Genomic DNA, 14,458 nt, shown 5'->3' with positions numbered 1-14,458 from the left:
AGTCCCTTCCCAGGCTGGTCTGCAGAGAAGTCTTTCACAAGAGGCAAAGTGAATTCATGGAAAAAGCAGTGTGCCCGAAGGGCCTGCTCAGGGGCAGCTGGAGCAAAAACGTCTGCGGTAGTATAATTGGTAGACATGTCTCTATGGAGGACAGAGGTATGCCAGCTCTTGGCTTCCAATAATCAGAATAGCCTCACACTGGCTCACTGATCCAGACTCTTCCCTTCTGGTGTGATCATGGCTGGTATAAGAGTTATTTAAAGCATTGTTTTCTATGAGGTGTAGTACATAATGCAGATTGGAAATGATAAAGCAGCAGTTGTATTATAAAGAGCCCCTTACCACCTGGAGTTTGGGCCCTGAGGCTCCCTAAGTAGAGAAGGTTTGCAGAAACCTGAGGTTGGGGGCCACGTGGCCAACTGGCTTCTATGGTGGCTAGTTTGGTTTAGTTCTAAGATTTCTCTTTGCTTACTTTATAGGAAAAGATTTTATTTATTAAGAAAAATTTTTTAACCTTTATTCATTTTTGAGAGACAGAGTGCGATAGGGGAGGGGCAGAGAGAGAGAGAAGGAAACAGAATCTGAAGCAGGCTTCAGGCTCTGAGCTGTCAGTACAGAGCCCGACACAGGGCTCAAACCCACCAACTGTGAGATGATGACCTGAGCCAAAGTCAGACACTTAACCGACTGAGCCCTCAGGCACCCTATAGGAAGAGATTTTAAATACCTGGCCCCAAATGATGTTTTGAAAACTGTGGGGATAGGTTAGTATTGAAACCTGAGAGTTTAAGATGTGAGGCTTTCCTTCTCTGTCCCCAGAGGTAAGTTCAGCCCTGGCTCCTGGCTGGGCAGAGGGGGAGTTCAAGTGCAGCTCAGCTTGGAGCAGTGGTACTATGAGGCTGCTGTACCCCAGTCATGTGCATATTCTCATGTCTGCCCTTGAGGCCAGGTGAGACCACACTGGCCAGCGGGGCTGGAGGCTTAGTAATAATTTTCAGGAGAGGCCCTGGCCTTCTGTGGTCTGATCCGTATTTAAATGTAAATGAGGACTGACTGGGAGCTAGCAGGAGGTCCTCCCTTCATTTGCTGCGTCTTCTTGCTCCTTCTGCTGTGTCCAAGGCCCATCTGACTCTGAAGCTCTGACTCCCGGTGTTCCTGCCACCTCTTTAATGTATGTATGGGATCAAAAGGGCTGGGTGCACTCCTTTATCTTTATGAAAGGATGGCCTTCAGAATCATCGAATAAATTAAATGTCTTGTGGCATAGGTGTCATCACTGTCCCTGAATTAAATGACTAGAAGGCAGCAAGCCAGCAAAAATGAATAAGGATTTGGATTAAAGTAGTTCTCTCAACTGACAGAAGCCAAAGAGTAATTCATTATGGTTGTTCACACTGATCAAGTTTATGACTATGTACTAAACTGTCATACATATGTAATGTAGATTTTCTGTTTCCTGTGAATTATCATATCTGTATTTTTTTTTTAAGGCAACAGTGTGTATTTTGCACTAATCTGTAGTTTGAAGAGACCTGGAGAAGAAGTCCAAAGTGAGAGGCTCTGCATTTGAACCCAGGCTTACAAAAGGTGGCTGGGGAGCTGTCTTCTCTGAGTGAAGCCTCTGTCTGCAAGTTCCTGGGTGTATCCGTGCCCCAGCCTTGCACTTTCCAACGCCAGCTCAAGCCATTTTATGAGGACCCCCAGTGGCTCCCAGCTCACAGTGGTCCCCTCCGTCCCCCGGCTCCCCAACACAGCACCTCCATCCCTAATCTGGACTCCCTTCTGACGGGCTGTGTGTGGTGGTCCAAGCACTCTGCCTCACCCTACCTGCCCAGGTGGTGCTGTGAATCCTGAGCCTCAGAGGCAGCAGAGAGAATTGGGTGTATGGCTCCTGGTCAGAAGAAAGCCTATCTGGGGAGTGAGTGCCCTCCAAAATGGGGTGCTGTCTGTCCTGCCAGTTCTTGATATGGACACAGGCTGGCTTGTTTATTGCTGCTTTGGTCTTCAGTATATTTTAGCTAGCAGTGAGTGGCTGGAAAAGCCTCCAAGGGGCTTTATGGAAGTCACCTAGATTCATTAGACCACTCAGTGAGGGGGTCCCCTCATAATACTCACATCACCTTTCTGACTGTCCCTTTAACAGGTAAAGCAGCATCCATTGCTTTGAGATGGTAAGTTCTTTATTCCTATTTATTCATGACTTTATTCATCTACAAAAGGTCAAGATGCTCAATAGCAGAATTGGGCCCCCTGCCCAGTGCTGTAATGGTTATTTAGTCAGAGGGATGGATCTCTGGGCTTTCACTGGTGAGCATGGGACCACAGGGTAATTGAGTGTGCAAGAGCAGGGAGGGCATTGCTCAAGGGTCCAAGACCTGAAAAATTCCCAGCAGAGGACTGAGTCCTGTATGTCCAGACCCCAGATCTAGGGGCACAGCATCAGTAAAATGAGGTTTAGAAGAAAATGCAAAATACTTAATCTTGCCATGGGCAGTGTCTTTTTTCTTCCACCCCAGCTACTCTGCAGTGAACCCATGGGCACTTCTCTCACTGCTGAGATATTACAGAAGGTCTGAGGGTCTGTGACAGCCAGGGCAGGGCTGTGACTGAGCACAGTAAACAGCACAAGTGCAGTCCTGTTGAGAGGTGGAAGTCACTGACAGTGGAGAACGGACACCTCGAATCTCTGGAGCCAGGGGATGACCCAAACTTCAGAGTAGCAACTGAAGGTCTGAAACAAAGAAGGGCACACTGAGAATCCTTCTGTGGCAGAGGCTGCCCTCCCGACATGCTCCACAAAGGTTACGTTCTGGCGCTGCTGCCTGTGGGCTGTTAACATGCACATATGCCTGTGTGTGCATGCATTTTCCTTATTAAGCTCTCTCCCTGCCCCAAGTTGTTTTGAGGAATTTCACATCTACAGAGAAGTTGAAAGAGTGATTCAAGAATATATACTTTTTACTTTCATTTGCAAATTAAGTTTTGCCACATTTGTTCTCTCCCTGCATGTATATGTGTGTATATAATTTCTGAATTGTTTGAAAGCTCTTTTTGCTCTAACCACCCCTGTCCCCAAGCCCATGGTATTTTCAGGAGCTGTGCCCCTCAGGGAGGAGGAAGTGTCGGGTGGGGGAGTTGAGTTGCTGTCTTGCGAATCTCCCCTCTGTGTTCTCCCAGGTCTGTGAGTGAGATTTGGAACCTTGCAGGCAGAGAGGTGATGAAGGGGGTGTTTTGCAAAGTCCTGGGGAGCGGGTGGAGGCTAGGACAGCAGTGAGTGAGTGTGAGGAGGCGAGACCCCTTTGTTTTACCCGTTGTAAGGTATGGTTGGTCTGGAAGTCACAGTTGTCTAGACTAGGGTGCTGGGTCTTCTTACAAGAAGTTCTGCCAATCTCCATGTCCAGCATGTACTTCAGGCCCTTCACAATCTGAGGGGAAAATGGGCCCAGTCAGTGTTACTTGGTCCACACCAGCAGAAGGCATGGAGACAAGGAGGAGAGGTGCTTGGACATGCCCCCTGGAAAGGGGCTGAGGGTATGTAGGCCTGTCTGGGACTGGGAGGGAAGAGAGAGCTCTGGGAGGGAAGCTGCCGCCTGGACCCCAGAGCCCTCCCTTCTTACCCATTCATGTTGTTCCTGCTCATGGCATCAGTTCTCAGTCCCCAGGCAGGACTGTCTGTGTCCTAGGACATTTCCTTCCTGCCCAGAGCTCTCCATCAGCAGGGACAGGCCCTGCACCTGTGAAGGTAAAGTGATGCCCCTCCATACCCAACACCCACCTGCGGCCTGTGCTGACCTACCGGTTAGTCCCTGCCCTGCATGCCAATGGTGGTTAATTTTTTTTCCCAGTTTCTCCACTTGCATGTGGCAACAACCTGGTTCATTCTCCTTGTTTGTGGTCTCTCAACAAAGCCTCAGCTTCATCAAGAACCAGGTGAAATAAAGTCCCGAACATCACCTAGGGATAACCTCCCATCCACCGGCTCCCATTGTCCTTGAGCACCAGCAGAAGCAGCACAAGCTTGTGGAGGTGAGAGCCGGGCTTGGGAAGATCCCACAGCCCCTCAGGTGGAGTCCCTGCAGAGATGACACTTTGGCTGTTTCCATGGCACAGCTTTTAAAGCCCACCCCACACCAGACTGCCTTTCTACAATATACTTTCTGATCATAAAAATATGCTGCTCTTTAAGAAGTTTGCAATTTTGGAGCACCTGGGTGGCTCAGTCAGTTGAGTGTCCAACTTTGGTTCAGATCATGATCTCATGGTTTGGGAGTTCAAGCCCCACATCAAGCTCTTTGCTGTTCACATGGAGCCTGCTTGGGATTCTCTGTCTCTCTGTCTCTGTGCTCCTCCCCTGCTCACACTCTTTCTCAAAAATAAACATTAAAAATAAAAAGTTTGCAATTTTCAAAAAGTATAAAGATGATAAGAATTTCCAGGGGCACCTGGGTGGCGCAGTCAGTTGAACGTCCGGCTTTGTCTCAGATCATGATCTCACGGTTCGTGGATTCGAGCCCCTCATCAGGCTCTGTGCTGACAGCTAGCTCAGAGCCTGGAGCCTGTCCTCAGATTCTGTGTCTCCCTCTCTCTCTGACCCTCCCCTGCTCGTGCTATCTCTCTCTCTCTCTCTCTCTCTCAAAAATAAATAAAACATTAAAAAATAAAAATGAAAAAAAAAAAAAGAATTTCCAATAATCTTATCACACAGGGGTAACCATTATTAGTATGTGTAAAAACTGTTAGAGTAGGACTACTTCAGCTTTCCCTGGGGGTTGTATGTGGAGATGGGGCAGTGGTTCTGGCAAAGCTCTGAGTGAAAGAACATGACCCAGATGGAGAATGGCAAGATGTCCTTTGGGGCTGCAGTGGGGGCGAGGCAGGGCAGGGGCTCTGAGGGGCAGTGCAAGTGTGTGCACTCTGCAAGGGCAATGACCTCCTCACTTTGTTTCCACCAAGGCGGCTTTCTGCTTCTCCCCATTACCCACCCCCTCCTCCTACCCGGCAGCCTTCAGCACGCCCAGCACCAGTTGCCCGGTTCCGCCCCTGCCCTCCTTGGTTCAGCTCCAAATGTGCTGTGGGCCACAGCCTGATGGCTCCACCGTGCTTTCATAAGAGGTGGCACAGGGCCTTCCGGCTGTGCCCTGGGTGACTGTGGCTTTGACTGCTCGTGGGTTGTTAGTGGCTGCTACTGTCAGCCTCCTGGCCTGCCTGGGCCTGTGTTCTAGATGGACAGGCATTAGGTGGGCCAGCCCCTGGTAAGACCGGAGTCACGGCAACCTGGCCTCTTAGGGGTGTCCTTGATGGCTGGTGGCGAGACCCAGACCTCACCTGGACCAGGGCTCTGCTGATGTGGGACTCCTTGAATAAGAATATGTCATTTGTGCAGTTGTTGAACCTTTCAACACTGTGTCTGGCCGCTTTGAGGACTGCTGGGTCATTGGGGCTTATTGTTTTAGGAAATCCTGGTTTCACATCTGAGTTAAGGGTCTGAGAACAAAAATCTGAAAGAGAAGCACAGAACCAGACAAGAACATTACTGTTAGCAGAGCCCTCGGGCCCAGTGTTGCACCTCGTATCTTGGTTCTCCTGTCCACTCCCAGTGTGGCCTCCAGCCGTCCACCTGCCCCCTCAACCAGCCACCCCACACCGCACTGTGCATTTATCATGCATCCCCACAGTTGCTGCCTACTCAGAACTGAGGACCACGTGCAGTGAGTGGTCTGGTGATGAATAAAATGTAGTCCCGTCACATGTAGAGCCTGCCCACACAGCCTCTTTCAGAACCCAGGTTCATTTCTAACATGTTAAAGAAAACCCAAACATGTCTCCAGGTGGCAGAGCCTCTGGGCAGGATGCAGCCCCAGGTGGCCCCCGCTCCTCAGCTTGTCCCCGACAAGTGGACCACGGGGAAGTGCTCAAAGGCCCTTCCTGCTTTCTCACTTGTGACACCGCTACTGCCCTCTGCCTCAGTGACTCTTGTCGGAATCTGCCCAGCTTCCAGGCTCTGGGTTGGCCTTCCCAGGGGCCCCAGCTCCCAGAGGCACCCCCTACCAGGCCCAGCTCCTGGCAGCAGCATAGGACCCAGTGCCCTTCAAATGCTGCCTCCTTCCATGCTGTTCTGGATACAAGTGTGAGGACCGGGCTCAGGCCTGGGCGACTCTCCCCGACCGCTCCACTGCAGAGCTGGTGCATGGTGGAGGGAGGGATGAATGGCTTGCTTTCATCCTTCCATGCTCTTCCTATTCTGGGGAGGCCCATCTTTGGATAAAAGATGGGATAAACAACATGAGGGGCTTCTCCCCCAGCAGCCGGGTCCCAGTGCCTGACAAAGCCAGGCAGAACTAGGGACCCCCACACCTCTTCCTTGCTCTCCACATCCTCTGCTTCCAGCTCCCACAGAAGCAGAGCCAGGCCACACCCTGATGAAGGACCTGATTTTATATCTTTGCCCTTCTGGAACCCTCATCCTCCAGGCTCAGGGGCTGCAGAACCTGTGTTCACTGGAGCTCATATTCTGTAAGTAAACAGGCAAGACAAACACCAGAGCAGCAGGTGAAGCAAGGCAGAAGCTGTGCAGGGGTCTGTCCAGAGGAGATGCAGGATCAGGCTGTGCCATCTGCACAGAGAGGCCGGGGGCAAGCTGTGGGCCAGGAGGGCAGAGGTGTCTGAGGGCCCAGGACCCCAGAGTGGTCGAAGCGAGGAGGGTATGTGGAGAAGGGCTGAGAAGTGAGGTGTGGGTGTGTGCTAATTCGGGTTACAAACTTTGGACTTTATTATAAAGGAAACAGGGATATATTGGGTGCCTGGGTGGCTGAGCCGGTTGAGCATCCAATTCTTGATTTTGGTTCAGGTCATGATTTCACAGTTTTGTGAGTTCGAGTCCTGCATCTGTCTCTGTGCTGACAGTCTGGAGCCTGCTTTAGATCCTCTGTCCCTCTCTATCTCTGCCCCTTCCCTGCTCATGCTCTGTCTAAATAAATAAATAAACTAAAAAAAAAAAAAAAAAAAAAGCCTCACGGGCTCTGTATCACAACAAGCCAATGGTGGACTTTTCTGGTTGGTGGCTCATTTTATGGTGAATTTAGGTTTCTCTGTGATTGTCAATTTTTCTACAATATTAGTCAGTTTTCTACAGTAGACAACTGGTGTATTAAAATAACAAAAAGTCAAAAGTTTTGGGGTAGGAAATCTAAACTGGTGGGAGGGAGAATGGGAAAGAGGGTTTTATATTTGTAAATTGCTTTACTAAGACTTTCTCCCAGGTTTCCCTGAATATTAGCATGCCAGAGATGATCCTGAGCTGAGCAGTTTTATGTCATTAACTAAATTAAGCAGAGTGTGACATTCAGCTCCTCAGTAGCATGGTCACATGTCAGGTGCTCAGTAGCTACACGTGGTTGTGGCTGTGGGTACAGATAGGGAGGGACATGGTGTCCTGTGCTGCCCTGAGATTTCACTTCCCTCTGCTGTGACCTTGGGGGGGCACTGTGGTGCAGGCAGCTGTGTCCAATTGGGAGGCTGAGTTTAGCATTAGGCAGAGGTGCCGAGACAGCAGGAAGTCGAGACTCGGGATGTGTAGGTAACGGCAGCACTAACCAGGCTTCCGGGCTGAGCATATGTAAGGTGGAGAGATTAGTCCTGACCTGTCCCCAGCCCACCCCGTCCCCTCCTGAGAGACAAAGTCTGCCTCAGGTCAGACACATCCAAGGGTATTTGGGTCGAGGAGGATAATGATGACAAGGCATTCAGGCTTTCAGGGAGTCAATATACTTGCTGGTTCCCTGGGTTGTCAAGAAATCTCAACGTTAGGGGAGTAAGCAGCAGTGTGAATTCAACAGAACTTTAATAGAAGCTCTGGGAGCTATATTCTAGAATGGGAGCTTTAATAGAAGCTGGGATGTTCCACTGGCGACAATGAGTCCCCGACTCATGGGGACTGACAGAAGGGGACTGAGGGAAATGCCTGTTACCTTGTTTGGGGGTAGGGGTTAGATAGGGCCAGTGGGCTGGCTGGGCCAAGGAACTGCTGAGCAGAATGGCGCCTTGTGCGCTGTATACCTCCTTGTGTACATGAGACCCCCACCAAGTGTGAGAACCAGAACGGGTGGGATGGGGAGTGGGTGCTGACTGGCTGGTCTCCCTTCCGCTGTGTGTAGTACAGTGGAAGGAGCACAGTCACTGGGCAGAGAAGATGTGGGTCTGTGTGTTCTGTGGCCCTGGGCGTCCCGCTGTCTGGGAAGGGAGGGCCAGCACTGCCTGATCAAGCAGGACCCCGCCTGGCAAATGGGTCTTCCCCAGCTGGTTCCTTCGGCCCAAAGGCGAAACATCAAAAGTAAGCTCATGATTCCTTTGCAAGGCTCCCTAAGCTTTAGCAGCCCCAAGGACCTGGCCCTCTGTCCCCCGTGAAAACAGCATACTGCTGCTGTCCTTCCCAACACAGGGTTATGGCCATCTGCTGGCCTCAGTTTCCCTCGTAGCTTTTTTCCCTACAAGCGGTGGGATTCTCCTTTGCAGGAATCCAGCCCTCACAGGACACTCTTCGATTAAAGTCTCCAAAGATGGAAACTAGGAAAACTACTTGTGATCCTTGGGCGCCAGCAGCTGGGCTGGTCAGGCTGGGTCAGACCTTGGAACCTGTGTTTCCCCAGGCTGCCCACGTGGTTGTGACTCATGTGGTGGTACTGGGGGGGCCTCCTGGCCCCTGCACACATGCATGCTAATGTGAGGAGGGAGGGGCCTGGCCCAGGGCTGCTCCTCCAGCACCTGTGCCTGTTGACCACAGGAAGTACAGCATGATTTTTAGTTTAAACAAAAAAACATTTTGATAGCTTGATTTCTGCTCATCAATGTAGTCTAGATGGCGAGAAAGAAAGAAGCCACCTTGGCAGAAGGATTGAAGCTCTAGTGTATTCCTTCCCTCAGAGATTAGAGGACCCCACCCCCCTTGCTGTGGATCAATGACTTCTATTTTTGCTTTGTACAAATTACATTTATCGCTTTTTCTGATTATAAGCTTACCTATTTTTGGTGGGACATTTGAAAAATACAGAATATAAGAAACAAATTAGAAGTAACTCATGGGGACTGACAGAGGGGGGCTGAGGGAAATGCCTGTTACCTTGTTTGGGGGTAGGGGTTAGATAGGGCCAGTGGGCTGGCTGGGCCAAGGAACTGCTGAGCAGAATGGCGCCTTGTGCGCTGTACACCTCCTTGTGTACATGAGTGTGAGAACCAGGACGGGTGGGATGGGGAGTGGGTGCTGGCTGGCTGGTCTCCCCTCCCCTGTGTGTAGTACAGTGGAAAGAGCACGGGCACTGGGCAGAGAAGGTGTGGGTCTGTGAGTTCTGTGGTAACCTTTAAAAACTGCCAATGGTTTTTAAAATAAAATGTATTTAATTTTCCTTGAATTGAACAGGATTAAAAAATGAAGTGAAAATAGGTGCGGTCCAACCTCAGATAAGTGTCCTGTTCAAACATGTGATGTTAGTTCCTAAGCGATTTCAGTAATGTTACAAAAAGTTTAGGGAAAACACTGAAGTTGGGTTATTTTTATTTAACCACATGTTTTCCTAAAATGTAGGCTTCGAGTCAGTAAAGCTTCATCAGCACAGTTGTCTAAACAGTTTTTAATTAAAAAACAGAAGTTGGAAAGTCAAATCTATATTTAGGATCCTTAAAGAGAAATCAACAGAGAAAGGCTTTTCATGGAGAATCAACTTCCCAAAGAGGCAGTGGTCCTTCACGGAAGAACAGAAACCACCATGTGATTTCTGAGCAAGAGATGACAGGGTAGCCTGGGTGGCCTGGGCCAGGGGTCAGCCCCTCCCACACTAAGGGGGCCCTGGGCTGTCATGAGGGATGGGGCATCTAGGTGTGTGCTGCACAGCTGAAGTTTGGGGATCAGGAGAGCCAGAGGTGTTCTGTTCTTGTCACAACTGAGGGCAGCTTGTGTCCCCATTCCACCCAGTGCAGAGTAGGTTTAAACCAGGTTCAACTAATTATAAAGACCAACCTTTTTTTTTTCTCACTCAGGAAGTATTTCTTGTAGGTGCTATGCTACAGGCAATGCCAAATGACTCAGAGCCTGGGGAGCCCACAGTCCTGCGGGAGAGGCTGGGAGGGGAGATGCGCAAGCCAGGAGGCTCCCAGGAAGCTGACTCTGGGCAAGAAGAGAGTGCTAGGGAAGGGGGCTCGCAGGTGGGAGGCCACTGAGAAAGCTGTGGAGGTGACCGTGGTGAAGAGGACAGGGCTGTGCTGAGACAGGACTGCAGGGCAGCTGGAGGCTGGGGGGCAGCAAGTAAAGGCTGATCCATGCTTCAGACAATTGAACCCCCCAGCAGAGAGTGCTACCCCTGCCCAAGCAGGCAGGCCTTCCCCAGGGAGCGCAGTCCCGGAGCCTGCATCACAGCCTGAGTGGCTCTGATGCCAGCTGAGGAGTAAGTGGGGGCATGCCCAGAAGGGTATGAAGCTTGTGGGAACAGTGAGGATGGAGGAGGGCAGATGTCCCTTCGTGGGGCTTGGCCAGGGTGGCCAAGTACAGAAGGAGGGCATGCAGGCTCTGCCAGAGCAGCCCCAGAAGCAGGATGCCCCAAAAGGGACCCTTCCTGCTTTTGAGAGAGGAATAACTGTAGTTGGTCTTGAAGAAAATGACTCAGAGACTAGGCAAGGGGTTAGGGTCACACCTCTGAAGGAAAAGGTGTGGAGGCAGATAGAGAACAGGACAGGATGTTGGAGTAGGAATCATTTGGGATTTATATGGAAGGTTACATTTTTAAGCGAGGAACAGAACATTTCCTTGAAGCCCTGCCTGCCTCCCATTCTGATCAGAGGGAGAGATTTCTAGACTCCTCTGGGTGTTGAATGAAGACGAGGGCTGGTTTATAGAAGAGGATAGCGGGAGATCCATTGTGGCAGGCTGAGCAGCTGCAGAGCAGCAGCTTCTGAGCTGTCAGCACAGAGCCTGATGCAGGACTCAAACTCACAAGCAGTGAGATCATGACCTGAACTGAAGTCAGACACTTAACCGACTGAGCCACCCAGACGTCCAAGCTCAGTCTTGAAGGCTGTGCCTAAGAACTGGGGTGGTAAGTGGTGAATGTCAGGCTCATGGGTGCTGGGGTCCACTCTGCCCACCGGAAGATGTCACCCTGAGCCCCATATCCCTGTGCTCTTCTCATAAGACACCAAAATTTAGTAAGTCTGGGTCACTGCCATGAATTCCATGGGGTTGGACCCACCCAGCTGTGTTCTGAGGGCTCTCAGTAAGGATGAACCCATCATTTTGAGGCCACATGTGTCCTCCTGGCACAAATAGGATGCTGGTTAGTCCTGAATTTAACCCACTGAAGCATGCTCAGAGTTTGAATCCCAGCTCTGCCTCTCTAAGCCTCTGTATCCTTCTCTGTAAAATAGGGATGTTAATGGCACTGGCCTCACAGAGCAGTGATGAGAAGACAGGAGACAGTACACATGAAGCTCTAGGGACAAATGACATGCAATATTGTAATGATTATCAAATATCAAATATGCAATATGGCAACAGCAGGGGTCTCTGAAGGTAAATAGGTGACCCCCCCATGGGGCCAGATGCAGCCTATATCACTTCCCAGGGCCCCTCCCCAAGATGCAGGGGATTGTGGACTCCCCCCCCCCCCCTCTGCTGCTGGTGGTATCTGGATGTGGCAAGTGAACCTAGCCCTTGCTACCGGTAATGAGGACTGATGTCATCTTACAGGTGGAAAGAGTGGTGGCTGTTGGTCTCCGGGGCCTCTGTTCAGGCAGCCCTGTAATGGGCCACTGCAAGCTTGGCTAGGGGCAGGGGAGGGAGACAAAGTATGACATGGCAGCCCAGTGGAGCTTCACAGGAGACATAACAGGTGGGCTACGGACAGTGATGCAGCAATTTCCTAAGTCCGTAAGGGCTCAGTGAGAGAAGCTGCAATGGGCCTCTGCATTTAGGTCAGTGCAGTTTAGTGCCTAGGTGTGGGGAGGTCATATGCTAGATGGCACCATCATTGGGGGCCCTGTCTCACCCCACTCCCCCATGGGAAGGCTCTGGAATCTGTTCTCGGAGAAGGGAAGGGAAAAGTCTTTTCGGAGCCATGGGGGCAGAATCAGGGTTGGGCTGAGTTCCTGTCTCTGTCCTTCCACTAGACAGGCCTCCAAGCCCCTTTCTGAGGTCCTTGCTGGGCCTTCATCTGGCAAATGAAGGAAGAACCAGAAGGGAGTACATCAGAGAGACAGGGGTTGGGGAGGCCACCAGCACGGCAGAGACATGGCAGAGACTCAGAGCAGGGATGTGGGTGGGTGGCTCCCAAGCACCCCAGAGCCAGTGAGAGCGCTTTCCATGGGCCACCACAGTCAGGCCTCTCCAAGGTGATGCAGTTATTTACCCATCTCATAGATGGTGACACTGAGGCTTAGGGAGGCTGCAAGTTCCACAGCTAGTAGGTTTGGGGAGCCTGTGGTGCCCCAAGTCTCTCTGCATGTAAGTGTAGGCTCTCTACTTTCCAGCTGCTGTTTAGTGGCAGAGAGCAGGTCTCACAGGGGAGGGCTACTGTTGTGGGAGAGCCCATCCCCCCCACCTCCCAAGGGGGCAGATGGCTCTGGTGTGGGTATGGATTGGAGAGGGTTTGGTCCAGCAGTAAGCAGCAGCAGACGGAGCACCTGCCAGCAAGAGGCCACGACTAGTCAGCCAGTGCTGCCTGTCTCTGGATTCCCCATGCAACCCTGTTCCCACCCCTGCTTTGCGCAATGAGGAAACAAGCAGAAGGAACTTGGTAAAAACAGTGGACAATGAATGTGAATAATTAAATCCCAGGATAGTTAAGGCAGCAGGCTCCACATCTCTCCAGCAGACCCTTCAGTAAGGTTTTGAGAAGTGTGTTGCTCTGTTCAGAACATCCAGCCTCTCTCCTGACTTACCCCTGGGATGGGCACTAATTAGGGGGCAGAGGAAGACAGTGGTACCCTGGGGAGAAGGGGTCTCAACCATGAGAGCTAAGAAGGAGGGTTGGGGAGAAAGAGGAGGCAGTGTCCTGTCCCTGATGTCCCCAAGTGCAGCACCCACCTGAGACAGGCCAGAGGCCAGAGGCAGTGTCACCATGAGGGCATGTGAGGCCTCCACCATCTGAGAAGTTAAAGGCGGTGTGGTGGGGGCCCTCTACGTCTCCACCAGCAACCCTGGCCTATGATTCCAGTGACGGGAGGGCATCGCCTGCTCCTCTGTGCTCTCGTGAGGACAGGTGCTCACTGGCTGTGTAACTTGGGCAAGTCACCCAATCTCCTGCCTCAGCTGACAGAAGTACAGCAGCGACTCCCTCCCACCCCTTCTCCCCCAGAGCTGGCCTTGGCAGGAAGTGTCTGAGCTTTAGGCTTCCTGGAGCCAAGTCGAAGGACAGCAGCAGGAAGGGCAGACATCAGGTAGAAACTGCCTAATCAGGGACATCCTGGGGCTAGGTCCCCGTGGAGGGGCCACAGGAGGACTTCCCTTGGGCGAACGGTGTCAGTCCCGGGTCTCCCGAGGCGGAAAACACAGGACGCATCCCTGCCCCCGCCCCCACTCAGGCAGGCCCCTGGGGCTGGGAAGCCAGCAACGTGCCTTGGGCACCTGAGCTGGAAGGTCCTAGCGCGTCCCGGTCGGGCAATTTCGAGACCTCGCCACGGGGAACGACCAGGGCCCCAGAGTCCTGACACGAAGCAGCCCAGGGGACACCCGCCCTTACCTCGCGAAGGGCGTCCGGTGGTGCTCCAGATGAGGCCGCAGAGGGCGAGCAGCGCCCCAGCTCGCCGCATGGCTGCCTGAGCAGAGGGCGGTGCACAATGGGGGAGCCGGGTTGCAGGGTCGGAGAGCAAGGGCGGTGCCCCGCCCTGCAAACCGCCCCCTGGCTGGGGTGGGGGCTGCCTGACTCCGGCTGGGGCGGCGGGGGGCGGTGGTGGTTTCTTGCTGAATCATTTTGCCCAGAAACTCCTCACCTCCACATCTATGGGCTACCGAGTCAACCGCTTCCTTTATAAAAGTTTCCAAACAGCGATTATTTGCAAGAGGAGGAGGAAGATAAATGAGAGGCTGAACAGAACCTTTGTGATTTTTCTATCTTCAGAACATACATGGAAGGGACAACGCATTAAAAAAAAATAATGGGAAGGGGCGCCTGAGGGTGGCTGCGTTGTTTAAGGGGTGGACTTTGGCTCAGGTCGTGATCTCACCGTTCCTGAGTTGGAGTCCCACACTGGGCTCTGCACTTACAGTGCGGAGCCTGTTTGGGATTCTCTGTCTCTGTCTCTGTCTCTGTCTCTCTCTCACTCTCTCCCCCTCTCTCTGCCCCTCCTCGACTTGTGATCTCTTTCTCGCGCCACAAAATAAATAAATAAACTTTAAAAAAAAGTAACAGATTTTCAGAAGCAGAATCATCTGAGTATCCTTCTCCAAAGAAGACACTTCTCAGGCCCATGCTTCCAG

The 14,458-nt window shown here is 51.8% G+C and overlaps 1 protein-coding gene across 1 annotated transcript; it reads right to left on the bottom strand.

Moving 5' to 3' along the window:
- Positions 1-2,162: 2,162 nt before the first annotated feature.
- CST7 (cystatin F) lies at positions 2,163-13,797 on the bottom strand. The gene is made up of 4 exons (XM_039221810.1): positions 13,722-13,797; positions 5,326-5,498; positions 3,309-3,425; positions 2,163-2,731 (listed from the first exon to the last, which is right to left on the bottom strand). Exons 1-4 carry the CDS (start codon positions 13,789-13,791, stop codon positions 2,654-2,656), a joined length of 438 nt encoding a protein of 145 aa, XP_039077741.1. The 5' UTR covers positions 13,792-13,797; the 3' UTR covers positions 2,163-2,653.
- Positions 13,798-14,458: the final 661 nt, after the last annotated feature.

This window comes from Hyaena hyaena, unplaced genomic scaffold (genome assembly GCF_003009895.1).
Source record: "Hyaena hyaena isolate Hyena2069 unplaced genomic scaffold, ASM300989v1 scaffold_1023, whole genome shotgun sequence".
NCBI lineage: Eukaryota > Metazoa > Chordata > Mammalia > Carnivora > Hyaenidae > Hyaena > Hyaena hyaena.
This window is presented reverse-complemented; position numbering and strand designations above follow the sequence as displayed.

Excerpts from the sequence above, each read along its gene's own strand:
- CST7 (XM_039221810.1), bottom strand. The coding sequence starts at position 13,791 with ATGCGGCGAGCTGGGGCGCTGCTCGCCCTCTGCGGCCTCATCTGGAGC. Across the intron at positions 5,499-13,721 it reads CACCGGACGCCCTTCGCGAG|ATTTTTGTTCTCAGACCCTT; the intron begins GTAAGGGCGGGT and ends CTTCTCTTTCAG. Across the intron at positions 2,732-3,308 it reads CCAACCATACCTTACAACGG|ACCTTCAGTTGCTACTCTGA; the intron begins GTAAAACAAAGG and ends TCTTTGTTTCAG.